At 34.3% G+C, this 26704-nt stretch overlaps 2 protein-coding genes and 1 long non-coding RNA gene across 3 annotated transcripts; all 3 read right to left on the bottom strand.

Moving 5' to 3' along the window:
- LOC120331687 (uncharacterized) lies at nt 1–4069 on the bottom strand. The gene is made up of 6 exons (XM_039398811.2): nt 3783–4069; nt 3445–3621; nt 3065–3196; nt 2715–2826; nt 640–763; nt 1–398 (listed from the first exon to the last, which is right to left on the bottom strand). The coding sequence occupies exons 1-6, from the start codon at nt 3982–3984 to the stop codon at nt 189–191; spliced, it is 957 nt and encodes a 318-aa protein (XP_039254745.2). The 5' UTR covers nt 3985–4069; the 3' UTR covers nt 1–188.
- Nucleotides 4070–10824: 6755 nt separating this feature from the next.
- On the bottom strand, nt 10825–13591 carry LOC120330982 (uncharacterized). The gene is made up of 2 exons (XM_039397980.2): nt 12882–13591; nt 10825–12718 (listed from the first exon to the last, which is right to left on the bottom strand). Exons 1-2 carry the CDS (start codon nt 13350–13352, stop codon nt 11912–11914), a joined length of 1278 nt encoding a protein of 425 aa, XP_039253914.2. The 5' UTR covers nt 13353–13591; the 3' UTR covers nt 10825–11911.
- A 6327-nt stretch (nt 13592–19918) lies between these two features.
- On the bottom strand, nt 19919–24771 carry LOC120331654 (uncharacterized). The gene is made up of 3 exons (XR_005567993.2): nt 24671–24771; nt 21794–21988; nt 19919–21315 (listed from the first exon to the last, which is right to left on the bottom strand). It is a non-coding gene; the product is annotated as an uncharacterized LOC120331654 (long non-coding RNA).
- Between the last annotated feature and the right edge of the window lie 1933 nt (nt 24772–26704).

The following is a 26704-nucleotide window of genomic DNA, read 5'->3' as shown; positions in this document are numbered from 1 at the left end:
TTGTTTTACATATATATTCATTTTCGACAACTGTGCTTTGTTACAATTCGTAAAAAATACTAACGTAGATAGGAACACAATCATTTTATTTATATGTCAAATTGGTCTATCGCATAATAATTGGTTAAGGAGGTCATTAACTTGAAGGTCATCAAACTTAAAAACTTATTATGATCAGAAGAGTCTTTTTACAACGTAAAAAACAAAAAATAAAGTATTCCAACTATCTGTATTCCCACCGACGTGAAGCTAGTTGAGGCAGCTGAAGTTGTTGTGGACGACGTAGACGTGGAGACTTCATTTGAATTACAATTTGAAGCATCTTGACAGCAAACAAACGTACTAACCCTAGATGTTGATGTTGCCTGCCTTTTCTTGCGGGATATAGAAACTTCGTTCTGAGTAAAAAGTTTTAATTTATTTCATTGGTGATTGTTTGGACAAATTTGATTTTAGAATTCCAGGAATCAAATCCCAAACATCAACTATATTATGTAATGCGGTCAACACAAAAAAAAACTTTTTGCACGAAAAATCATTGCGCTGATTTTAAACATATCTACGTTTGTATGTATGGTATCATTTATGTCCTATTTGGTTGTCGTCATGCGATGCTTATTTGTACAAAACGTAACTTACAAATTCAGTGCAAGGGTTGGCTACTTCAGTACATTCGCAATTGCCGCTCTGTATCCCCGAATCACTTAGTAATGATCCTTTGAAACATCCCATAAAGTACGGAAAATCTGCAGTGATGTGATATCTATATAATGTATAGGGAAAATTGAGCAATATTGATAACGGCATATTCATTTGACTATTTGACATTCTTCAACGCTGGTTATTAGGACGATGGCAAAGTCCTACATTGTAAACATCCTACATTCCATACCATATATATAGTGGGGTAAGTATGTGAATCTACGAAGCATGTCATAAATGGTTTCATTATATAAAATTGAGGGCGCTCCAGGAGTGTGTGTACCAATACGGAGGTAACTAATTTTGGTCGCCTATTTTACATCAAGTTGTGTAAAGGGAATGAAACCTATGGGAAGGGGTATATTCACTTGGCTAACACAAACAGTCCCCGAACTCGTGATAGACTAAAACAGGGGTCACCAAACTTTTTTGACCGCGGGCCGGGTATGACTCAAATTGTGTTGAAACGGGCCGGATGAATATTTTTGTCAATGCAATACAATAAATTCACAAATGTTGGGAATATCGCAGAATATAGATCGAGAACATCCTATGAAAAAAATTAACAAGATTCCTATATCTAGACAACTATCCTGAGTTTAGCTGTTATCAAAACGTTGCTGTCATGAATTAGAAATGTTACAAAATCCGCGGCAAAAAATGTGGGCATCGCGTCTGCTGGGTACCGTTACGCCGTGTTGAAATACCGCTCATAAAAACGACTAACTGCTGTAGCTTGGAATTCTATGAAATTTTGACATAATTTAGATAAAATAAACAACTATTATCTGGTATTTGATTTTTTTCATTTGCGCATAAATTTGCCAACATTCGACGCTTTTAAAAATTACGCTCCAGTTATACGTAGTTCAAATTAATGATATTGTCTATGGACACCAATAAAATTTATGTGGACGTGTGTATTTCTTTCCTAACTTAATACAATTTTTATGAAGTTCGTACAATCAGAACACCGTTAATTATTACCCACAATGAACCACTGTCAAACTATCATGCACAACTGCAGCGTTTATTTGCGACGATCTTTCGGCGGTGTCAATGACCGTTGTCAGAATAAAATCCTGAAATAGTCTCAATTTACCATAGATGTGACGCACATCGAAAGATTAGTGATTGATATGTGTTATTTTTCCATATTTAGTTCAGTTCTTATCAAAAAAGTAATACAATCATTATGGAAAAAATTGGCCTGTCGGGCGGTACTAAAATTCCGATATCTTCGTTATTTCTTGACCGTTTATTATAAACTTGGTATTGTTTTCTATTTTTACTCAGATCTTTCCACTGGAATAGTTTTTATTTAAATCGGATGAACTTCAATTTTTTTGTAACATATACCTACATGAATATCCGCATTAAAGCAGTACAAAAATTAGTGTGGCTTTTGAAATTGGAGCAGTACGCGAGGGATTACAGTACTGTTAGCACAAAATGCACATTCGACGTTTATTTTAGCACAAAAAAACATACAGTTTCGTCGAAAGCACGCGCCACGAGTGTACAAGTGTATCGCAGAAAACGTTACGTACTGGTAGCATTCAAAGTCGCAAAAACGAAGTTTTGTTTACAACCATGACTGAAAATCTGTCAGGGTGACAAAAGTGTCTGAGCGGATGCGGAAAGGCCTATTATTACGTCACTTTTTTGCATCTTGCCGATTGGGCAATGTTACGATATAAACAAAGACGACGATGCTCGTGAAAATCTTCCTTGGAAAAAAATTTAGCCATTTTTGTGTGTTATTGCGGACCGGATAAAATGACGCCGCGGGCCGGATAAAATGACGTCGCGGGCCGGAAGTTTGGTGACCCCTGGACTAAAATAAAGAAAATCGGAATAAAGTTATGGCCAAACCCTAACCTGGTTTGCATACTACGGGAATATCAGATTGAGCGTATATGGAGGATTGATGCGTAAAATTTAACACTGCACGTGTCACTAAAAATCGCACCATGCTAAATCTAATTAAGCGTATTTTCCTTATACCTTACCTATATTGGCCGTTTGTCACCTTCCCATTGCATTCATCAAGATCACTTATTGTAAGTTGAGTTCCATCGTCGTCGTTTGGTCCGTAAATGGGGAATCCATCAAACGCGACCCCTCAATATTTAAGAAGTTATTTTTATTTTTTCGTTGAATTATTTATGAATGATTTTGTAGTAAACAAAACTAAATATTTAAGTTAGGTATTTCAAATGATAATGTGCTGCACCCGAAATCTAATGAAAGGAAAAAAATTAGATTTTCATTGAAATGTTGAATATTAAAATAAAAATGAAGTAATATCATTCAGACTTTTCACTCAACTAATTTTTAGAATTTTTATCAAAACACATACCTACGATAGTAGATGTCTGGTTGCAGATAACATTGAATAGACATTGTGGGTTAATATGGTAGTGATAGGCACCAGCTGGCTGGGGAGCTGGATGCCCCATGCATGAGTCAAAAAGATCAAGCTCTTCAACTCCTGAAAATTAAAAACATTCGATTTTGCGATAATACATCACTTTTAGTTCTTATGGGAGACAAAATTCGTATGATTATATGCAATTCCAATATCAAGAATATTAGCGTTGACAAATTTCTCATTTAGTGCACAAAAATGAATTTGCTTATTTAGTTGGTTTTTAGTGCATGTTTAGTTTAATGTACAATATAACAGGCATAGAAATGCCGTTTTTATGAGGTTTTTCTTACTAGTTGTTATCAAATTACCTGTATCGCAGCACTGTATGCTATAAGGATTGAACATCGGTACTCCGTTAAGCGCCAATCCAATAGGTCCTTGAGGTAGACAAGTTGTTGTTGATGCCTGTGTTGGGTTTTTTGGTATTCTATAGTTATATGTTTGAACCGATAAAGGATTAGGATTTCCATTTCCGGGAAACGTTCCTGAAGACAGAATGCATATTATTAAAAATGTTGGTGGCATTGAAACAAGCTAACATATATATGAGTAGATCAGATGTTTTGAATATGGCTACTAAACTACTTAACTTCATACATAATGATCACCGAATAGGTTCCAAAGCTTCGTTTACGAAGTGACCTACCTGTTGCGTGATCAGGCACTCCGTTGCTGGATAAATCAATAACAGTTGAATCTGTTGATGAAATTGTAACTGATACAGTTCCTTGAACACCAGTATTTGTCTCTATGTGAGTTCTTGCGACAAATAGTGCTATCTCTGCGTCTGTTAGGGCGCTCACACATCCACAGAATGTGACGAATAATAAATGAGCGAGAGGTCTCATGTCGCGGTCCCTGCTGTCACCTAGTTTTAGTCTATCTGAAAATGCAACAAGACATTTGTTAGCATTTTACTACTATCGCTGCCATTGAAACTTATCTATATATATAACGGGAGTACAAAAAAAATATATTTATTCTTCATTGCGATTTTCATGGGCTTATACTTTTTCGCTTTTTTTGACCACTTTGCTCTCCTTCTGTTTTTACCAACGTCTGATAATTCGACCTACTGATGAATGAGTACCACGTGAGGTGGAGAAATGTGATATTACAATAAGGAAATGTGACAAAAGATGTTGTGGCAAAGATATAAATGTTTTGTTGGTATGGACTACGCGACGAACGAATTGTATTGATTTAAATGGCACAAAGTTGAATGCCCAAAAGAACAATAGCATATGATATTAATAGTGGTTCGAATGTATAATGAGAAATCACAAATTATGAAACAATTCCAAGTGAGTTTATATACTTTATATAGTTTATAACTAAGAACCTTCACCCATTTTTTGATAAACTTTTAAAAACATTGAATAATGCTCATCAACAAAGCAATCATAATAAGCTTAATAACAGTATCCAGTGACCGAACGGTCTGGTGTTTTTCTATGCGGACATCTTCACATTGGACATCTTTCCTGGGACATCTTCACATGAAAAGATTGCAATTTAGTTTTAATAGTGCAATAGAAAATATCCAAATGCATTTTATTCCTATTAAAATCACTCTCTCAAAAAATCAGATCTGCACATTTTTTCTCAATGTATCAGGGGATATGAATTTCAACAAGTTTGACTTTTTACATATACTTTTATTTACTTTTATTGATTCGAATGTTTCGAGAATAAAATGAGATACAATCTCTTCGGGGTCACATAATCAATAATGCACCAAAATCAATACAGTTCTCAATATTGCACAACCATTCATCAGGTAAAACTTCAGTGGGACGATATTAATTTACATATTCTTAATCACAATATTGCATGCCATATTTTTCAGTCAGTTCTCTATACATAAACAAATTACCCAAATTTTCTAAATGTCGTACTTCTTTTATAACTGTCCCTCCCTTACATTTCCCCTCGTAGGAAGCGCCACAGGTGCGCCCTCCCCTGGATCTAAATTTTCATTTATGGGACAGGCATAAATTGCTATGGGATAGGATGGGGCAGAAAAATATATCCTATGCACAAGCCTGATAATTTGTAAACCGACTCTAATCAGGATAATAGGTTTTTCAGATAATATTTGATCCCTAGTTAGCGTTCTATATACATATTGCGAGTTCACAAGTCACAAACTACGTTTGCATTTATATGATGTGGATGATATATTGAAAAATTTATAGTTGAGGGACAAAAAACAAAAGCAGAAATTAGGTTCCCTGTTTTCCTAGTTATCTATTTTCCCGAATTGAAGGTACTGAAAAAGAATGGTACTCCCGTAGTGTGTGTATCAGGTTAGGGTTAGGCTATAATTTTATTCCGATTTTCCTTATTTTAGTTTTAATACGAGTTTGGGGAATGTCTGTGTTAGCCAAGTGAATACACCTCCTGTTCATAAGCTTCCGTCCCTTTACACAACTTGATGTAAAGTAGGCGAACAAAATTACTTACCTCCGGTATTGATACACACACTTCTGGAGCGCCAAAAGAATTACATACAAGAATGAATTCCCACAAATCAATACAAGAAATGGAAAATTTTAGAAGAATTAGTCAGTTTTCTAGTTATTTGTGGTGTTATTTTTAAAAAAAAATAAAACCAAATAGCATGTTTTTACTTATTGACAAAAGAGTCAATGATTTATTGAATACCTTGGATACATGTGGCGGTAAGTAAGTTTTTCCTTTTTTCATATAAACCAAAAAATAAACTCACGTTTTCTGAAGACTGTTGACTCTTCGAAATCTGTACCGCTAAGCAATGATCGTGGATAGACTGTGGTTTGTCAGATCCCTGTAGGCAAGTTTCCATGCGCCCTTTAACCTTGAAACTTTGACTTAACGAGATATATATTAAATTTTGTGATATATTTATCGAGGGGAACACAAACTTCTCAAATATAACTCCAATCCATATTTTGTTTAACTATAAAAACTATAAAAAAAATAACTATAAAAAGGTGCGAAAGGCCTCATAAAATGTAACATGTTTGCATATATTTCCCCAAAAATCAGTGTACAACCTGGCGAACCGGTTATTGGATCTTTTGCAGAAAGTCCCCACTACTAATGTAAGATTTGATGTAATGTGAGATTTGGTAAAAACACGTCCGCCACGTATTAAAATTTAAAAAAATCATCAATTATCAAGTTTGGGTTCGAGTTAGAAATTATTAGAAAAAATATCCCGGTTATTTTGCAAACTAATTTGCTGGATTCATTTAATCAAATTTACTTACTGTGTGTCTGATATGGTGCGGGATAAATATTGTCAAGCGTAATATGTGTCGAGGTTCGTTGCACAGAAAGTTTATTCTGAATTGGCGCGTAATACTAACAATCCACGTTTCTTCTTTAACGCACGACATGCACGTGCTCAACTTGTGGAAGTGTTTGCTATGTGTCTGAGAGATTTTATCGGAACGCCCCGAGACATGTTTAGTGAACTTTTTCAGCTGCAACATGTATTTCTTTCCGACCTTCTTGATTGCAGAGAAACGTGGCCCAAGAATGGACTGACTATTGATGCGCTGTAGTTTCAAATAGCCCTTTCCCTGGATTATATAATAAACAGAGCTTCAAAGTACTTTTTACGTCGAATCAAGCTTGAAATCAAACAAGCTTTACTGTCGACCGATAATGGGAGATACTCAAGCCACACCCAGAAATGGGAATTGCGACAAGCAGACTTCAAGCACGTTCGTTTAGAGCGTCGTTCATTTTGTTCAGTTTTGAAATATAAAATATTACTATTGTAATGAAAAAATATCAACACTTTTGATATTCAAACAAATAAAAACGGCGTTATATTAAAATTCTTGTAGTAGTTGTTTTTCAACTATGAGCTGGTTATTTTATATTTATATTTTAGTATACTGTATTCAAATTTCCGTTGTTTTTCCAGTTTACCTAAAATCAAAAAACAAGCAAGCTGCCGTAAGGTTTAAGATGCAAAATAATCAATTTGAAATCAATTGCAATGAAAGATTGATCGCAGTATTCTGGATACGTTCATACGGTAAGTTGGTATCACTGAGTTAGAGAACTGAAACCAGCTTTGCCACGCGGGTGTAATTTAACGCGGCGTTTAAATGAATTTGAATTTCAGTCAACATTCACGTTGGCGTGTAAGAAAAAGTAACTAAAAAATTTTTGAAGGATCAAACTGTATTCTTAATCCGACAATTCCTAATGTCTCAAAATATATGAAATACACGGCGAAGAGTAATGCATGAGTAAAATTTAAATGATAACCCATAAAATTGAGGTATTTTATTTTTATGCTATATTGATTTGGTAATGCACGCTCCCATATTTATGTTTATTCTAAAATTACTGTGACATACAGAAACATAAATGATGTGGATTGTAAAATGTAGGGCGAGCTTTTTTATAACTCAAAGTTTGAAATGAGAGAAACAGCATACGTTTTGAAAAAATTTCAAAACCTGAAACGTGGATAACTGGAACAACCCTTGCAAAAATATACACGCTTGATATAATTCACCCAAGCGTTTTGTTGTAACAGACTTTATGCATAATTGTACATTGCGATAGTAAGCTTTCGTGAGAATATTTTACTTACGTACTTTTGTGCGAAATTGTATATTGTAAAGAACTAACTTATCGTATGAATGTAGTTTCACGGAAACGTCCACAACAATTTGCATTCTAAACATAAATTGTGTGGCGCGAACCGACTTTATTGGACAATTCCCGAAAGAATGAGCTCCTGCATTAATTATTTAATCTTATGGGTGAGGTTTTTAAAATTCGAATAAAAGTATAGTCATTTTGATTGATAATGCCAACGGGAACAAAAAAAGTTGGATCAAAAAAGACATCGTAAAATTGCATGGGCCGTACGTACGTTGTCATCGTTCAGAAAACCTGTTGAAAATCATTTATAAATATCTATTATAATTTGCCAATTTTGTATAAATATACTAATAAAGTATGAGCTCGCATTCAAATATTCTGCATCTGTCTTTCACTTGCGCCAGCGTGAAATTTTGATAATCCGGTGTTTATTCTTGCACCGGTGTACTTAAACCATAATAGCATATCATTATTACTCAATCCGAATAATAATTTGAGAAAGGTTATGGAAAATTACGTTTGCTCCCAGATTCAATTCGCGCTTGTATCATACCTGGCTTGGGAAAACAAACTCTTTATTGAGCGATAATTTTTGTACTTTTCAATCTCATTAGACAATTGTTGACGTTGGTTTTAATTTTTATAAATGAAGTACATGACCCCGTGCAACGTTTTATTGACTCGAAAAATATGCGGAACAAACGGTAGCACAGACATCATGTTTGTACATTGATCCTGTCTCAGATAATTTCGACTCGCTGGTATAAAAAAGGCTGTTTCGGCGTTTGAACACGAAATTAAGGCTTTCGTTGAACATTTCTTCGACATTTAGTATTGTTCCGACACCTGCATAATTTTGATTACACTAACAAATTGTCAAAGTTATCTACACAAAACAGACGAAAGACACGTGCGCTAACTTTATCAACGTATTCAGAAGACTTCGCAACAATATCAACTCGTTACTTCAAAGTATGAATTAATTTCCAAAAATATTCACTCCGCCCCAAAGATAAACATAACCGGGTATAGAATACCTTTTGGTACACAATGAATTGTTGGAAAATTGAAAAATCATAACCATTTTTATCAATTAATTAAATTTGCGTTAGGATTTAATTTGCTTGCAGCGCACTTTAAAGTAGCGATGTCTGTACTTGTTTTTGATGGAGTTAAAGTAATAATAACAACAAATGAATTAATCTGTGGAATTAGATTTCTTATGATCTTGTTTTGGAACGGATAAACGGATATTCGATCCTTTGACGTAATTAATTGGGGGGAGTTTTATGTAATAGATACAATCTTTCCATACCATCAAGGGCACCACAAAATGACAAAAAAAAAGTTGTTCGCTACAGATTTAATTACTTTTATAGAGCCAATAAGTATATTTCTTTATTACGAAACTAGCGGAATTATTCAGTATTAGGAAATTTAAAAAAAGAATATTTTAAACATTTTCCATTTGTGCGTGTCATTTAATAATATTAGATTGTTATTGGATTAGTCGCTCGTGCCTATCGCGTACTTGTGGAAATCCTCGCCGTTGTATTTTTGTGCCTTCGTTGTTTGCAAACGGTATGTGATTTTTTGGGATTGTACATTTTCTGTTTTTAGTTATAATATGATCAAGTAGGACAAATATTAAAGTTGAATCATAAACCATACACTTTCTATTGCCCGCATTTGGACAACCACAAATATTTCTTGAAATTACAACAAACTGAGAGATTTTTATGTCAAAATCGAGCGATAACAATTTAACCATTATCAATGTTTAATCAAGACCTGAACGATCGGCATTGTTTACACCTTTCGCCCGTCTCCCATCTGTCGCCAAAACACACCCTTTGGGTCGTTCGGATTGCCCTTTCGCCAATGAATGTCATTCACGTTGCGACGCAATTTTGAACTGACAGTTCAGCAGCACTCTCAAAAAGAGCGACATCTCTCAAAAATAAAATAATATTTTAGTGAATTCACCGAATGCTCGGTTTCAAAAGGCGATATGTTTTAATTGGAAACGCCCATTCTGTTTGATCAGATATAGTTTAAAAATTCAGGTCTTGTTTTATCAATATTTTTAACAAAAAAAAAATGGAAAACAGACTGATGATACAGGCCGACGCAAAAAAATGAATTGATGCCATCTAAAAATGAGCATTCGCACACTATGCTTTTTATGTATTATGTGAGATTTCAAATTGGATCTTTTCCCGCTTTATCCGCGTTGTCAAAATCAAATTGTAAGTGTCTCAGTTTTGTCTTATTTTTATCGTAATGGCTTTCAATATCTGAAACGTTCGTAATGGTGGTTTTGATATTACAAGCCAGTCATCCCTGGTTTCATTGTAAGTTAGTTCGGTGTTAGATAAGAATGTACCTCCAATTTATGTGAAAAATGAGGATTCCCGTTCAACTTCGTTTTTTTTGACTAACGTGGTATCCATATTGTAGGTAGAGTAGTGTTAAACTTTTGCTTGTATTGTATTTGAGAGGCATAATACATAAAAAAAACGTAATTTTTAAGCGAAATTATAACTCGCTTGCTTGATATTTGTCTTAAATGGAACATCCGGCATTGCCATGAGTAAGAAATGCAATTTTTCGTATCCAAGATAAATTTAATTATTATCTTCGATGATCTGACCAAATGCGGCAACAATACTCTATATAAATTAAAAATACTTCAGTCTTCAATAAGGTGCGTGTTTTGGTGCGCAGTGGAAAAACATTCAGTAAAATAACAAAATATTAACGAAGTTTAAGTATTATAACTATATTCTCTTTGAGCAAAATTATGACACTTGTGGTTAATGGGTCATAAGAGCAAATCCCCTGTGTCTAAATTACTGAAAAGAAGATGTGCTTGAACGATTAGCACTGTTTGTAAACACTGCACTCCTCCGCGCGTGGCGGTATCCAAAACTATGGAGATTTGGCGAAGATGAGAACAAACGATATTCGGCGTGACAAAAATAAATAGTCAATGACAATAGAAGTTGAAGATGATACCTATTGTGTGTATTTAGAAGGTCGCCATTCAACAATGCTAAAAGGGGGTTCTGTGTTTATAGGCGGAGTATTAATGTGTTTACTAAACACTGTACTATCATAAAATAATATTCACTTGTGGAGGTCGTTTTTGTATAATAATTATTTTGACAAAATAGATCCGGGACGACGTATCTACGTCGATTTTTAAGTATATCACGTGCAACATTTCGCATACGAAACACGTGACATTGCCGATATGATTTTTATTGCCAAGAACGTTGCCACGGGCGTTTATAAGATACTTTTATTATTTCCTCAGAAATATATACGTTTTTTAACAAGATCGGCATCATAATTTCTGTAAGATAATTAAATATTATAGCATTGATGGAAACCTCTATTCTAGGATCGCTTAGTCTTAGTGTATAGGACGAGAATTTCGGAATCATAATAGGCGAGTATGAAACTCTCGATTGGCTGATCCTAAATTGTCTGTCTAAATTACATAGAAAGTATAAGCCATTCGATACGAATGTGTTCAAGCAAACTCTTGTTTTTTCATATTAAAAGAATATAAAACACTTAGTTTTGGTTGTTCAAAAATATAGTTCACTTGTTGTTAATAAACATTACAGCTTTTTACGCCATTTTGTTTCGCCCTCCCAGACATAAATATATTATTCTTCGTTACTGTCGCCCGAGTAAATTCAATAAAAAAGCATATATGATTGTTTAAAAGCGATTTTACTTTTGACTTGGTAAAAATAAATTTTTGTCTGGTATTTGTTGTAGTACGAAAATTTAAGGCACGTTTTGACATAAAACTTTGTTTATAAATAATTGCATTAAAAGAAATGATTGCGAATTCATTGGCTGAGAGTACTTTAAATTTCTCAAAAGTGCATTGTAAGGAACAAAATAGATTTCAGAAAATATTATTTAAATTCACAGAATTGTTGGCAGTGTAAAAAAAAATTTGGTGCGATATGATATTTTTATAAAAGACTGGTAATAAAGTTTGGCAGCATATGATTGAATTGTTTTGATGATTTGTTGCATTCTTCTGATATCTGATCCACTTTTCGTGGAGTTTGTTCCACGGAATCGCTCCTAATTGATGCAATTTAGTCTTCTTGAATTCTGCCAATTGTGACAGCTCCTTCAAGCGTAGGTACCTCCGAATCTATATCCTTCGAACGTGGTTGCTGTTTCATATATATTTTGACGTATGGCAGAAACATTAGCAATGTTGTTGTGTTGTTGTGATGTCGTTACCTGAGCATTTGAATTAGGAGAGGGAAAAACAAACGCAGCTACTTCGTTTGCATTTCTCGGAGTCGAAGCTAGGGGTAGATGATTGAATTGGCGATGGCCGGACATCATAGAGGTGTCAGGATATTCTTGCCATCCATTGACTACTGGTAGCGAACTTGGATATTCGAAACTTGCAGTACTCATGCAAATGGGAGGACTAATTTGTTGAAAGGTTGATTGATTTTCAGTTGCAGGCATCGAGTTGTCCAAAAACTTTTCAATATCGTAGGCAGTTACTTCTCTCAATGATGAATCGGTATCGGACTGATGGAATGGCAAAGATTCATATGCTTGATGAATGTGAACACCTTTCTCATAATGACTACCCGGTGACCCGTCGGAATATCCACTGTCGTCGAAATCGACGTTAGTTACAATGTCATCCGTCTGTTGACTTGTGGGTAAGTAAGTCGATGCAGCATCATCAAGATCATCAAGCACGGAACTCGAATCATTGTTTATACTAGAAGTAGTTTCGTCGCAAACATTGATATTGTCGCTGATTACTGAAATTTCAGTTGAAGTTGTTGCATTCTCTGAATCGAGGCCTGATTCCAAGTTTTGTGTTTCTTCCTTTTTCTCTTGTTTTCTTCTTTGCATCACTAGTCGTTCCAGCGTTTTGATATATATGATAGCTGACTGTAGAGTATCAACCTGAAAACAAAGAGAAAATATTTAAATGAATTTGACTGATGCTTTATTGCAAACAATTACCACACTAAGCATACGACTCAAATTAGTAAACCTGATAAAGTGAGAGGGATTGATTTTTGAAATAAATAATAATCAATTATTTTCATTGGCGAATTTCACAAACCTTGCTGATTTTCTTCTTATTTTGTTCACCGGATGGCACATGTTCACGAAGTTCGTCAAAAGCTAAATTCACATTTTTGATTCGCCTCCTTTCGCGAGCGTTGCGTTTTGCGACGCTTGCTGGGTTCTTGAAAGCGGCTGGTAAATGTCCTCGAGGGGGAATCGAGGTTTTGGCGGTCTTTGCGGGGGCAGTCTCCGCAGCATCATCCGATATATTCCGAGGTCGTTTCCCTTTGCGTTTCTCATTTCCGGTATCAGTCAATGCCGGTTGAGGTGCTGAATTGATTCTACGACCTCTTGCTAAGCCGTCGTTTTTTTGTGAATGATTGCTCATATGAGTGAATACAGTGTCGTCTTCTGTGCAATGTGGGTTCACCGACCAAGTCATTGATTCAGAATCTTCAAAGTTGCAATTGTTGTTGTCATTTCGCTTTGCTTCCGCTCTGCGCAATTCTTCTGTAGATGTCAGCATTTCTTTGATTACGGTTACTTGAAATATTTTTAGATACCAATCTACGTCTAGAAACGAATATACAGTTTTTAAAATGATAAATTAACTAAAATACGATTCACTAAGAGACACATTTAATTTGCTGTCACGTTGGTTAATTTCTATGCGCTCGTGCTTGTCGCGTGCCATTTGCACCGACTGTCATGATTCGTTATTTGCCTGACCTTCAAAGCCTGAAACCAACTCATAGAAATCAAATTTACCAACATCTCTCGATGACGTTGAGAATTCTCTCCCACGATCATGGAATGATCTCCCTTATAAACGCGTGATTCGCGTAATTTATTTTTTCCCTCGACGACGTGATAATTCAAATACAATGCGCTTTCCCGCGCTCATTTACGTCCTTGGTTTCCAAGTAAAACGAAGAAGATAGTTTCATTATAATTCCCAGCGACTTGCACCACTTCTCATTGAAAGCTAATTCTTTATTTCAACAATAGAAATAATCTTAATACTTGAGATGTACATGGTTGAATTGACAATATTTGTTTATTCAATATACACCTTTGTATCTAATAGAATACACCATTAAATTTTGCATTAAAAAAAGTTTCAATTATCCAACTTTATCATACTAAGTTTTGAAAATTATATCCATATTTGCCGTTGTGTAAATTTTGGCAAAGATAAAAATATTTAAAATTGTAATTTTTTTCTATAATATGATAATAAAAAGAAGTGACATTTTCTTTACAATTTGCCGAAATAGAAAAGTTCTGGTTGGTTATTGGTTATTGAGAATACCTTCGCTGGTGCCACGCTAAAGTGCACATTACTACAGTATACGTTTGGCCAATTAAATTTCAATGATACCAAGTTTTAAATAAATTTGGGATTTTTTCTTCGACATCTGGACAACGGCAATTCCAAAGTGCCGAGTTCTATGACTTCTCCTTGGAGCAGTTTTCCATCACCTGCCCCCATGTACGCTAAGTCTATGAAATTATACGTGATTGCGTATATCCAATGTATGTATTGTACAGACGGAAACGTCGTCGGATATGGGTTTAGAACTAATCTGCGTTCAATTGCAAGCCGGAAAATTTGCGAAACAATACCGATGACGGGATTTTAGACGATGGCAATTATGAAGTAAACCGTTTGCTGAATTTAGTAGCGAAGTATGAAATTTGTGATGTCTAAAATCAAATTCCACAGCGTTATATGATATATTTCATGTTTATTTTGTTTGCACCTCAGTTTGTCGATTGCAAAAGAGCTGAACGACAAATTGTAATCACCTATCACCTATTGCAATTTTTCGCAGAAATAAACAGTAAAGGCAACATACCCATGAGCAACTTCTCGCACGAAACAAATTATCTCGGAGGTTAATCTAACAGTGGCCATTCCACGAATAAAAATTAACAAATCTCAATTCGTTTCGCTCCAGACTGTTGCAATGCACGCTCGTTTACAACTCCATTGTGTTGAAACTGCACAACTAATTGAATTGTTCCCTCAAAACAATTAGCGATCTCTTATGTAAACATAAGGCTGAACAAATCATCGATACGTATAAACAATAGTAGAATTCTGTGAACACCACGATTTACCCATAGCAATAAACTTCCTTGAAATATTCTTAGTTTCATAAATACTATACCCCAAGATATAGATAATATTGTTCAAAAATTCCTATTTCCTCATAGTCGATTTCTTTGTTCATATGAAAAACTTCAGCTCTAGATAATTTATATCTCAATCTCTTGTAACACTTGAATGTGATCGCATGCGGTTCAAGGCTTTTTGTTTGTTAAAAATGAGCTGAGTAAAACGAGGCAAAAGACAGAGTCAATATACTAGAAAAGTTATATATTGGATTCACTTCTCTTCGGATATATTATGCTTGAATAAAATGTGATGAAACACGCTTGGTATGATCACTTATCAGCGCGAATCTCGGCGGATGATGACGAAGTAGTACGCAAATATTAAGTTAATGCCCATTATAAATATTAGATTACTGAATTTTGACAACGAACTACCGACAAACATTATATATTATACAGTCACTACTTCAAAATTCTCTTTTGTGTCACAAATCGCTTAGTTATAGATAGGTATATTTCATCAATCATTTTGATGTATTAATAGATAAAATGCTCTTAATAGGTACACAAACAAAATGGAGACTGTCATCCCAGAATTAAGTAAAGTTTACTGAACGTAGGTGATAATTCTTAAATCCTCTGTCACCGCAATTTTTCTTTCCACTGAGAGTGATTTTACATTTTCTTTAATTTACTACCTAGTCATTGTCTTCTTTCCCTCTCGAGGTCATTTTATGCCGCATTCATAAATATTCTAGGCGACATCGAGGCACCTTCATATACCGCAGTATTTTGTCTCGTTTTCGCAAGAATTCAATAATTTACAATTGGCCTAGCTCGGACCAGATAAATATAGTGGAGTAATGTTAATAATTGATCTGATATTGGTGTGAGATTGACAATTTGGTTATACTTTGATACGTTACATAAAATTATATACTTTCAAACGCTGAATATTACAAACTATCATAGGAATGCGCGAACAAAGATACCAAGACTTTCAAGAGCATATGAGTTATGTTACTAAACTATAAACTTCCCGAAACGTTGCTATTGGCACACGTCATTTCCAACAATACTTAATATGTCAGAAAAAAGAAATTACAAATGCACGAAAATTGGAATGTCCTCGCATGGAATTTGATGATCGTTTCAAATATAATTCTTTGGAAAAGTTTTATACTGTTGAACCCTTTTTTATGGTTAGCAAATGTATTTTATTACCATTCTTGAATAATAGACATTGGGGTATTTCAGTGTCATAGAACCCGCGTCGACAATTCCCGAAGTAAAATTTTTTGTTTCAATATTCTACAGCCACGAGAGTCAGGTTCTTAATAAAAACAATTGCTGTACACGGGAGATCCACAGTTTTGTTTACTACCGTATTTTGAGAATACTTAGACATTATTTTTCATGCCTTTGTATAATGTTTGCCTTTTTTGATAATTGAATTCATTTGGAAAGATAATCGAGAGATACTGTCACATAACATATTTCCTTATCATAAACGGATGCCAGTGTATGCAAACAAGTACTCTGTGATATCAAGCTAAGTTGTTATCGCACGACATGTCAAATCACTTGCTTAATGTTGATGTTCTCTGCTAACCAAATAAAATGAACGTGTCTGTGTATATTTCTGATCATCGCAATCCAATGAATTTTCTTTGTTATTTTCTATTCCCCTCATTCTATTTTTTAGGGTTCAATCGTGGTTAAATTTATGTAAGAGATTGAATATATATACAGTTGTTTTAATGTGTAATGGCATATCGATAGATTCTATATTTAACATACAAATTTGGAAACTTTATGGTTTACAGCAAGTTGTGAAGTTCTATATCACTATTTTAAATATTTTTTTAAAATGAATGTAACAAACAACGCTGAAATCAAACAATAATTGTATGAATGTGATGATTTATGTCATGAATAAAATTAAATCTGTTCACGAGAAAGGTTTTAAAATTATTACAGGTATAAGGAAAAAACCTATTATAGCCTAAAGTTTAAATGTTATGGCATCTATGATTCTTTTTCATATACTTGTAACAATTGCCAAGTATATAATTTCGATTGCAATATTCAAGCCATTGATTCTTTATTCAAACTTATTATTAATTGATTGTATAACAATATTTTCCTCTTGGAATTTGTCAGTTCAAAAGTTTATTAAACAGACTAGTATTTAATCTATCAATGCCATATAAAACATGCTTGCAGCCTAATCATTGGAACTATGATAGTGTTGAACTGACAAATGTAACATATTGCATCAGATGATGAATGGCACGTTGATAAATGCTAAAGAAAAATCGTTCCAATTGGGCTTTTATATGATTCAGAGTAGGTATCATTAGGCAGGTAGACAAATATCGAAATACGATAACAAAAGTGGATGAAATTAAAAATGTAATACAACATGGCGCCGGAAAAAATTTAACGTGATATACATAATGTATCTCGCACCTACTGTGTCATAACTCGAGGCAATGAATAATAATCTGTTGACAAAACCGCAAAATTATGAACAGCGCAAACGAGGCGCGTGCTGGTCGCGCGTCGATATCCCTGAGATTGGGCGGTTTCTTATTCATGTCTACATCTACCATAAATCTAACACACTCTGGTTTTCCACCCAAAGTTTGATTGGTACAAGCGATGATCCTTGAATATTATAACCATTAGCTTAATTTTATTTGACTTTTTCAGGTTGTCTCATTCTTTTCAATTTTCTCATGCATTAATTCTTGAGAAAACTAGATTACTTGCCTTCCTAATTCATATTGTTTATTTCTGTTCCACGTCGATTAAAAATATACTGACTTTGTTTGTGTTGTTCTTATGGAATATGATGTGACAAGTTTACCTCGCTACTGGTTGACACTTTTATTTGCAGGTGGTCTCCATGAAACAACGTTTCAGAATTTGACGCGCTTATGTTATCGAGTTTTACTTCTAGTTTTTGTACAATACTTTGCAATAATAGAAACAATGATGTCATGTAAAACGACGACGTTTTTGTATTTGATACATCTGAAGCTAATTTCCATAGATCCGAATTCACTTTTCGAAATTGACTCAGCGTGTATCCTTGTTTTCGACAGTGAATCAGTTTTGACGACCATTTTGCTGCCTTTATTTGTATCGTTTATAAGAAATCGAAACCCTACAAAGCCATTTTGTAATGTTTAGGTATATACTTAAAAGTTATATTAAACTACATCAAATTCCGCAAATAATATTGATTGATAGATATGCTACCCGTGCTTCATATTCTTATTTTTTTTCTTCGTTGATGTTGATTTGCTTATTTTATTAACTTGGTGACTTAGAAAAACTTGATCTTGAGAGAAACGTTATATTCGACTTTAAACCGGCAGCTTCATTTCCGATTTAATTTCGGTTGATCAGCGACCGAAGAAAACAGCAATGACTCGATGATTGAAAGGCCATTCTTAATGTGTCAGGATAAAAGCAGTAATGGACAGAAATTGATGTTAACTTTCAAGTAACAGCATCCATTATGCAGAAAGGTTTAACGACTGAAATCAAATTAAATTCAAGTATAAATCATATATAAATATGGCTTCACTGATATATTTTGAAGCTAATGTCGCGTTTGGTTAATATTCAATATTATATCTTGCTTATTTTAGCGATTTTGGACACGCTTGATTATTGGAGGTGTCAAATTTTCATGATAAGAGTTGATTTACAAAACACTTGGTCGGCGAAATAAAAGAATAAATTTTCACGTACACGGTCGAGGTGTGGAAATGCTGTTTCTAGGTGCAATCGATTCGCTCTGGTTGGGCGCTTGACCAATTCGTTGATCTATGCATGTATCAGTAGAAACCAAAGTCTTGATTAACCGGAGATGGCCCTAAAATATTTGCCACTTTAAATCCTTTTCTTAGTTTAAAGCCTTGTTGGACCAGCACGACACAAAACAAATTTGTTTGTTATTCTGTTGAAAAAAAATACCGGTAGAATTTGATTTGATCGGTTAACCGGAACATTGCGAAATCCGCCGTGTCCATTCATTACAAATTATCCATTTGTTGCCATATTTATTTGTTGACCATAAACAATAAAAGACATTCAAACACATTGAATTTTATTAACGAATATATCCACAAACAGGATTGGGCACGCACAGGTGACTTTGAAAAATAACAATCTATCTCATGATAAATTGTTAAAATGGTTATTTGCTCCTTTATATTTCCTAGAATATCTCTTCAGAATAAATACACATCTGAATTTCTATGTTGTATTTGGAATGTACACACACAAAAAGAGGGTAATTAGCAAGAGAAGACACATCGAACGATGCAGCAGCCTCTTGTCGACTCGGGGCAATAATTTGGTAAATTTATTGCAGCAAATTACTGTCATAGACGACCCCTTAGCTCGCTTCATTTGGAAAATGAATATCAGATACATATGTAGCAATCAGATTCGGATTTAAGTCTTGTTTAATTGGCAGCTTCTCTTGGCTCGGATCCGTGACAAATATTTTATCGTTTATTTTCACCAGGTGTCATCCATGAATAATAATATTAAGAGATAATTAAATATTTTATACTTGTGAGCGTGAAATCAAAACTTGTTGAGACAATTCAAAGCGCGCGTGTTCGACGGCGGAAAATGGATCGTAAAATGCAAGAAATATAGTATTTTCTATTTTAAAAATGACTACAATTATATTATGCTAGATAAAAAATCAAATGCCAGAAATTTTGGAATTTGTCACTCACGTTCGGTTAAAATTTCCTGAAACCAATCCAAGTTTCCTAACGAGACATCAGTAAATGTAAAACCACACAGTGTTAGATGAAGCCATTCAACCTAAGTTATTGGCCTCAGTTTTCCATGCCGAAAATTAATTTCATTGTCCCAAGTGTTTTGCGCATTCACTGCGAACATTTCTTTATACACACACGCAGTCTAGTAATGCCTCCCTCGATTTATTTATTTGATATTTTACAAACAAGCACTTATGCTTAAAACCACAATAAATAAAATATCGTGTATGTTAGCAGTTTTGTATGAAAGTTGCCAAAATTAAGTAAGTAATATTAATTGTAAACAACATTGATATGCGAGAATTTCGTTGACGACAATTAATCAAAAGACAAGCAAAAGAAGCCACTGCAACATGACAATATCAAGTATGCAAATATTTACAATGGAATGAGGAAAAGCAAACACGGGTGTTTGTTAGTACAAAATAAACTAAATCTGAATGAAACAACCGATAAATAACGTAGACCAAGTTTGATCGAGTTAGATTGATGATAAGGTGCGTAGACTTTATGGCGTGGACAGTCAACAGAATTACTGCATAAGAGCCCTCAATAAAGCGCATCTTGTACATAACTTAATAAATAAAACAGATTGCGGAAAAGATACCTATAATAGGATAAAAATATGATCGGGAGCACGTAGGAAGCATTAGCGGTGATGAAATTTACATTCGATAAACTCCCGATAATGTCGTTTGCTGCTCATTACTGTCTTAGCTACTTGTAATTGGGCTGTACCGGCGATGCAACGTCGCGACAATACGTCTGCGCGCTACCGATTACGTTCTGATAGCGCGCTCAGAATGGAGCCCGCACAAGTCCGCTGACCCAACTCTTGGTTGTTCGCTGACCGCAAATATGTTACGGTAAATACAAATACTTTGATGCTTAATGTTGTGATGATAACAGAGGATACGTAAGGGACAAATTTTGATTTGAAGTGCGTATATATAAATTTTGTACAAAAATAAGCAAAATTGTTAATAAAAGTAATACAAGAACATAATAAATAGTTCGAAAGCGATTAGATCGTATTTACGTGAAATCCTGAATCTTCTTTCCCATACTTGAAAAAATATAAGTAAACCCGCCGACCAAATACTATTTACTGCAGATTGAATATTGCAAAACATTGAAATGAAACGTATAGTAAATATCGGAGCGTTTTTGATCGCCGCTCGTATACCAGACTGAGAAAACTTAGTATTTCACTCGGTGATTCCTATCGGATCATATTGCAACCTACATTGCCCTCAATTGCGCCCATGCCATTCTCTGACAACTTCGAAGCGTGAAAATTGTTTTTCCGAGGTGAAAATTATCCTAAATGTGCCATTAAAACATCAACCTATTACCATAACCACGTTTATTTTTACAAGCTTTCACACATCCGTTATTTTTATTGTGTGACATATTGGCATCGTCGTCACGGCCATTGCAACATGAAGACAATTCTATAATTCCTCGCAACATCAAAAGATTTACGTAATCTCACGTATTAAATGACGTATAATTCGATGAAATTTGTCGTCGCATTAAAATTGTTGATCACACCTATGAATAAATAAACAATTAGGTTTATTTTTATGCAAAATGGAAACCTTCGTCATTCAAGCTTGCTACAAATATACATAATATTTAGAACAAAAATGCTAATATGTAACTAGATTTTTCATATGTAAAAAGATCTTTTTTAGCAATTTCATATTTATAAATTTATAATCATCCATGCGATATTGTAAAATGAACCAGTAAAACAGCCTTCATTTGATTCCATCTACGTATAACACATTTAAATGAGAGTGCTTTTCAGACTTAATGGGCGACGTATAAGATATACAGATTCTATCTATTCCCTTTCCCAACAATTTTTGGTTGAATGTACACATTATTCATGTATAGTATTTTATGATATTTAAAAATTACATTTGTCACCCTATAAACGAATTCAGGCATATTTTCAGCATCTGACAATAAAAGACACAATACATACCGTCGTCAAGGTTTGGTATTGTTTTCTAAGAATAATTACCTCTAGACAGATATATGACAAACAATAATAATTCTTGCGAAGGCCATTCATTCACATTCTTCAATCAGTAAACTAAAGTACTTCTTTTTGTGCATTGGATCATCTATCTAAATTGTATGAAAATTGAGGAATAGTCTTTTCAGACGAAGATCCGGATATTTTCGTTATTGTTTTTATTGTTCTCGTTTTAGGTGCCTGTTAGAAATGCAGAAAAATTAACGTTATGCCAACTTTATCTAATTTTAACTTGAGATTGGTATTACGAATATCGAAAAATATGAAAAATCACATTTCGTTTCGCATGATAACATCACATATTTAATGTGCGTAATGTGTCCATGTATTTTTCACTTCGAAGCAAAAAAAATATTGTTTTATGGCGACATAATTATATAGCAAGTGACAACGGGATCCATATCATGATATCATTTCAAAAAATATACTGTAACGCGGCTATTACTATTCCAAATATGAATCTCAGTGACGTTATGTCTGTGCAATCGGAGCCCACCTTTCTATTAATGTCATTGCTTCATTTCGAGGCATTTTCGAGGCATGGCGTGTATAATTATCAAGTGAGTTGTCTTGCATCACCTTAATCGAATAACATCCCTGAACTTGGATTTAATATAAGTTAATTGATTTTCAACCAAAACACCATTTGCATTAGGAAATTGATGATTTAGTCGAAAACCTACGAGCCACGACAAGTCCTATTAGTTGAGTAGCGGACAAGTTATTTGTATATCATATTTATATCGTTCATTATATCTAAATATTTGAATACTAAAGATTGATATATGGGTTTAATTTCACTCCGTTTGCTGTTCAATAACTCCATTGTGAAAAATGAATCGGTCGGTCAATGAATTATTAGTGACCGGGGAAAATTGTTTACATGCCATCTCCTCGAGTAAATAGTTTCAGCTTTGATCATCAAGGCCACATAAAATTTCATTGGTGTTGGATTTATACCTTTAAAATACATCTTAAGTAAATTATTGATAAGTTAACATTTAAAGGTAGGAGCCAAAACAACTGCATGCAGGTTATGTTTAAAGCAACTAACATCAACGAGATTTTGCATATCCATCCCTTGTGTAGAATAACTTGACGCAAAACTGCGTTTTAATTATGCCTTAACATCCTAATAGCTCATTGTGATGTAGGACATTCAAAATGGCGATTGTGGTCATACATCCACTCATATTCACAACTGTAACAACATAATTTCGGAAGCACGCTATATTTGAAGTTACAGGTTGTTATTGGCGTAATATACAATATGCGTAAAAATATTGTGAGTACGCAATCGACATGCAAAATATTATCTATCATCATTGGATTGCCGAAAATCGATATATATATATATATATATAAGCTAAAGAATGGCATTTTCAAATTCTTCATGTAATACTTTCAATTCCAAAAAAGCCCCTGATATCATTCATTTTATGAATATTTACTGGGTATCTTCAATTCCTAACCACGTTGCCCGTTGTTTCACCAAGCCAAAATATTCAGTGAACTATCTTTATTGAAGGTAAAATGTCAGGATAATCCCATAATATTAATATAATATTACGTGAGCGACTATAAGTTAAATATGATTAAAATGTCACAAAGGCTGCCCCAAGCACAGCATCATATTTCGAAATCTTCAAGTAACTCGAGACTTTGACCCGAATTCACGTTTTTATCTTAAATATGGCGACACAGGATATATTGATGCTAGGGTGGTCGTGAATTCTGAACTTTATCGTCAGTGCAATCTCGTCGAAATTGTTGTTGTGCATGTTTAGTATATTCTTAATTGAACACCTTTCTGACTATATAAAATGGTTGGTGTTAATGCAGTATTTGGCCAAGAAAGAGCCAAACTAATATAGAAGGTGTCAAAACTTCTTTGATTTTGATGCGTGACAAAGTGTGGAGTTTTCTGATTGGTTTATATTTGAAGACTGTGGCCTAATTTTAGAAAAACAGATGATTATAAAGCCCAAGTCGATAGGTTAACATATAGACAGAAGGTAGGGCCTACGTTTATAATGAAACTCTTTTGAAAACCAATTTCGTAACGGCATGGGCTACCACAAGATTATTTTGTCTCCGTGGTTTCAACCTATTAACTAAAAACAATAAATATACTTTAAATCGGAATTCAAACACCTGCCACTCTCAGTTGCGTTAATTATTTCCCATTAATGAGTTACGCGTGGATTTGTTTTTGCATATTAACTAGTAAATACGACAATTAGCAATTTGCAAGGTGACTAATTAACTGTATTTAAAGACAATTGATCCACAATCAAACAAAATAAATAGGGTACGAAGATAAACAGCATGACTATAGGTTAGGGCGAATATTCAGCAAGTGCTGAATAGTAATATATAGGGATGTATTTAGGGCCCGTTATGATTAAACAACTAGGGATATTATTCGTCAGAGATTCATTCACAAAATTTATACCTTTCTACACAGACTTTTATATCAAAGCAAATCATTCGACCAATTCTTCAATATTCATTTCAATTCAAGTATATGCATTAGCTCTTTTGTATTAAATGACCAAAAGCGTGCCAATGACGATTTGAGTGATTGTCATAGTTGTGATGTTAAAATATCAACAAGCCCACAGATGTTTATAATTTATTAAAACACAAATTTTTGTTGCTAAAGAAGCTTATTTTTAAAAGTATATAATGGAAATGTTTTTGTCTTTACAAAGCAGGTAGTTTTTCTGTCACTCAAGTCACACCAGAGTCAACTCTCTTTAGATAGTGCGTATCAACAAAACCAAAATATAGCTTAACTGTGACACGAAATTCTAGCAGTGGCAAGCAACAAATATAAAACAGGCAAACGAAATTCCTCACCTTTACATCGTGTTTTGAACGAACTTTTAATATAAACCATAATTTACATCCTAGTCATACATGGTATTTTTTCTGCTTCATACCAATTTTTGCTATCTTAGAGAAAAAAGATAGGCGAGGTTAATAAAAAATAATTTATAGGATGAAATTTCATAACCTCCAGCCCATCAATGCGTTTGACTTACGGCGCGTGCCTGTTCGCGTGGGTAATTAAGCTATGTATTTACTTCAGATCTTATTTGGGCGAGAGATGGCTTCTTTAAAATGCTAAGTTTATTTATTCCCCACGCCAAATCAATTGTGTGGCATATTGAAGAAACGAAAATTTTAGTAGGCGTTATATCTCCTAACCAAATATTTAACTTGGATTTGGGAACACAAAGAGGTTTTCACTTGGTAAATAGGGTCTTGTCATTCGTTAATGCGATTACTACTGTACCTTTGTCAGGGACATTGTTGCCGCCGCGACGAAGGTATTAACGACAGAAAAACATAGAAAGCGAATCTTCAGAAAATTGATAATATCTTACGACGTACATTCATCATATACCTCATGATGGAACTTCAAACACTTCGCGCGACCTAAAATTTGTTCCGATCAAAAAATTGCTTTTATTTCTGATAGACATTCAATGAAACAAACTTAGTAATAATATTCTGAACTGTGCTCTTGTATTTGTCCTCATTCACAAACTACAGCTATCACAACCATGAGCACGACATAAATTTATAAACTATTTTGGATGTTGAATATATTATTCTCAACTTGAAATTACTTCCATCGAATAGGAAGCTCGTCGTTACCAGTGGGTATTGTCAACACTGCCACGTGCGTTATAAGGATATTGTCAAAGCCAAAGTAATAGATTGATTGCACTAGCATAAAACTCCGTGCATAAATAATTTAATCAAATAATTTATAAATAATTCCTACAGTGACTGCTAGCATTTCAGCACTCGCTATTGACTTTAATTTCAGATGATTTCCAGTCACACGAAAGCGTGTGGCCTTGTTTTGAGTATTCTTTCAAAAGTGCCAAACAGCTCTCCAATAAATAAGTGTGTTATTGTACCAATTAGCGCAAGGTCGGCATCGCCGATGCGAAACCGAGCTCCCAACTAGTTCTCAAAAACTGTGATACGTCCGTTTTTGGCTTCTTCTAAATTATGATCAACCAGTCAGTGTTGTAATCATGGCAACCAAAGAAACAAAATAACCTTTATGCTTTGACACGAATTCAAAATCAAATAAAAAAAATATCAATGTTTGTCCAAAACTCGAGTGGCTTCACAGAGGTCAGGAGGGAAAGATAAATACAACGAATAAATATGGAATTAAATCGTAATACCTGATATATTAACATTGAAACTAGAATAAATACAGGCGATACCTACGAATATTTTGTCCATACATAAACTGTTAACCAGTTCTATATTTTGTGGTGATTCGCGTCAGAGTCGATATCAGCAAGTCGTGGTCAAAGGCTTGTTTTGCTGAAAAGGTCATTTTACGGGGGCAGTAATTTTGCTTGTAGTAAGACTAAAATTGTATTTTCTTAGTGATTTGGATGGAATACGATATCCAGTAATCGGTCACTCATAATCTACCTTATTACGACCTTTAACCGCAAGTAAATGGCTGAATTGAATTATCTATAACCGTCAAATTGTCCCAAATTACAGAACCAATGGCGTTCTGTATAATATTTGTTCTGACCTAAGTAATGAAATGAACGGCGTGTCTGTGGAAATCATTTTTCTTTTGTCTGTTATCTCGCTTAATAATTGTGTAAGATTGAACGATGAATGGGCAAGCACATGATTCAGATTATTCGAACAGAATATTAAAATTCGAAGCCCAAATTCGAACTTAGTCCATGATATCGACTCGATGGACACCACAATCGCCCTCGGACGTCATCAATTTATGTTTTATTAAGTTTGGAAATATGATTTTACCATACTCTAATATTACAAAAATTATCAAGCATTTTCGTTTGTCATACGTGGCATTAGATGCATCCAGACCTCTTC

The sequence above is a fragment of the Styela clava genome, chromosome 6, assembly GCF_964204865.1.
Source record: "Styela clava chromosome 6, kaStyClav1.hap1.2, whole genome shotgun sequence".
NCBI lineage: Eukaryota > Metazoa > Chordata > Ascidiacea > Stolidobranchia > Styelidae > Styela > Styela clava.
The sequence above is the reverse complement of the archived record's forward strand: the minus strand, read 5'-3'. Positions and strand labels throughout refer to the sequence as shown.

What these genes read in the sequence shown, in the direction of transcription:
- LOC120330982 (XM_039397980.2), bottom strand. Translation starts at nt 13,352, where the DNA reads ATGCTGACATCTACAGAAGAATTGCGCAGAGCGGAAGCAAAGCGAAAT. An exon ending in ATAAGAAGAAAATCAGCAAG is followed by an intron (nt 12,719 to 12,881) that starts GTTTGTGAAATT and finishes CTTTGTTTTCAG; the next exon opens with GTTGATACTCTACAGTCAGC.
- LOC120331687 (XM_039398811.2), bottom strand. Translation starts at nt 3,984, where the DNA reads ATGAGACCTCTCGCTCATTTATTATTCGTCACATTCTGTGGATGTGTG. An exon ending in AGTGCCTGATCACGCAACAG is followed by an intron (nt 3,622 to 3,782) that starts GTAGGTCACTTC and finishes TTCTGTCTTCAG; the next exon opens with GAACGTTTCCCGGAAATGGA. An exon ending in CATACAGTGCTGCGATACAG is followed by an intron (nt 3,197 to 3,444) that starts GTAATTTGATAA and finishes TTTAATTTTCAG; the next exon opens with GAGTTGAAGAGCTTGATCTT.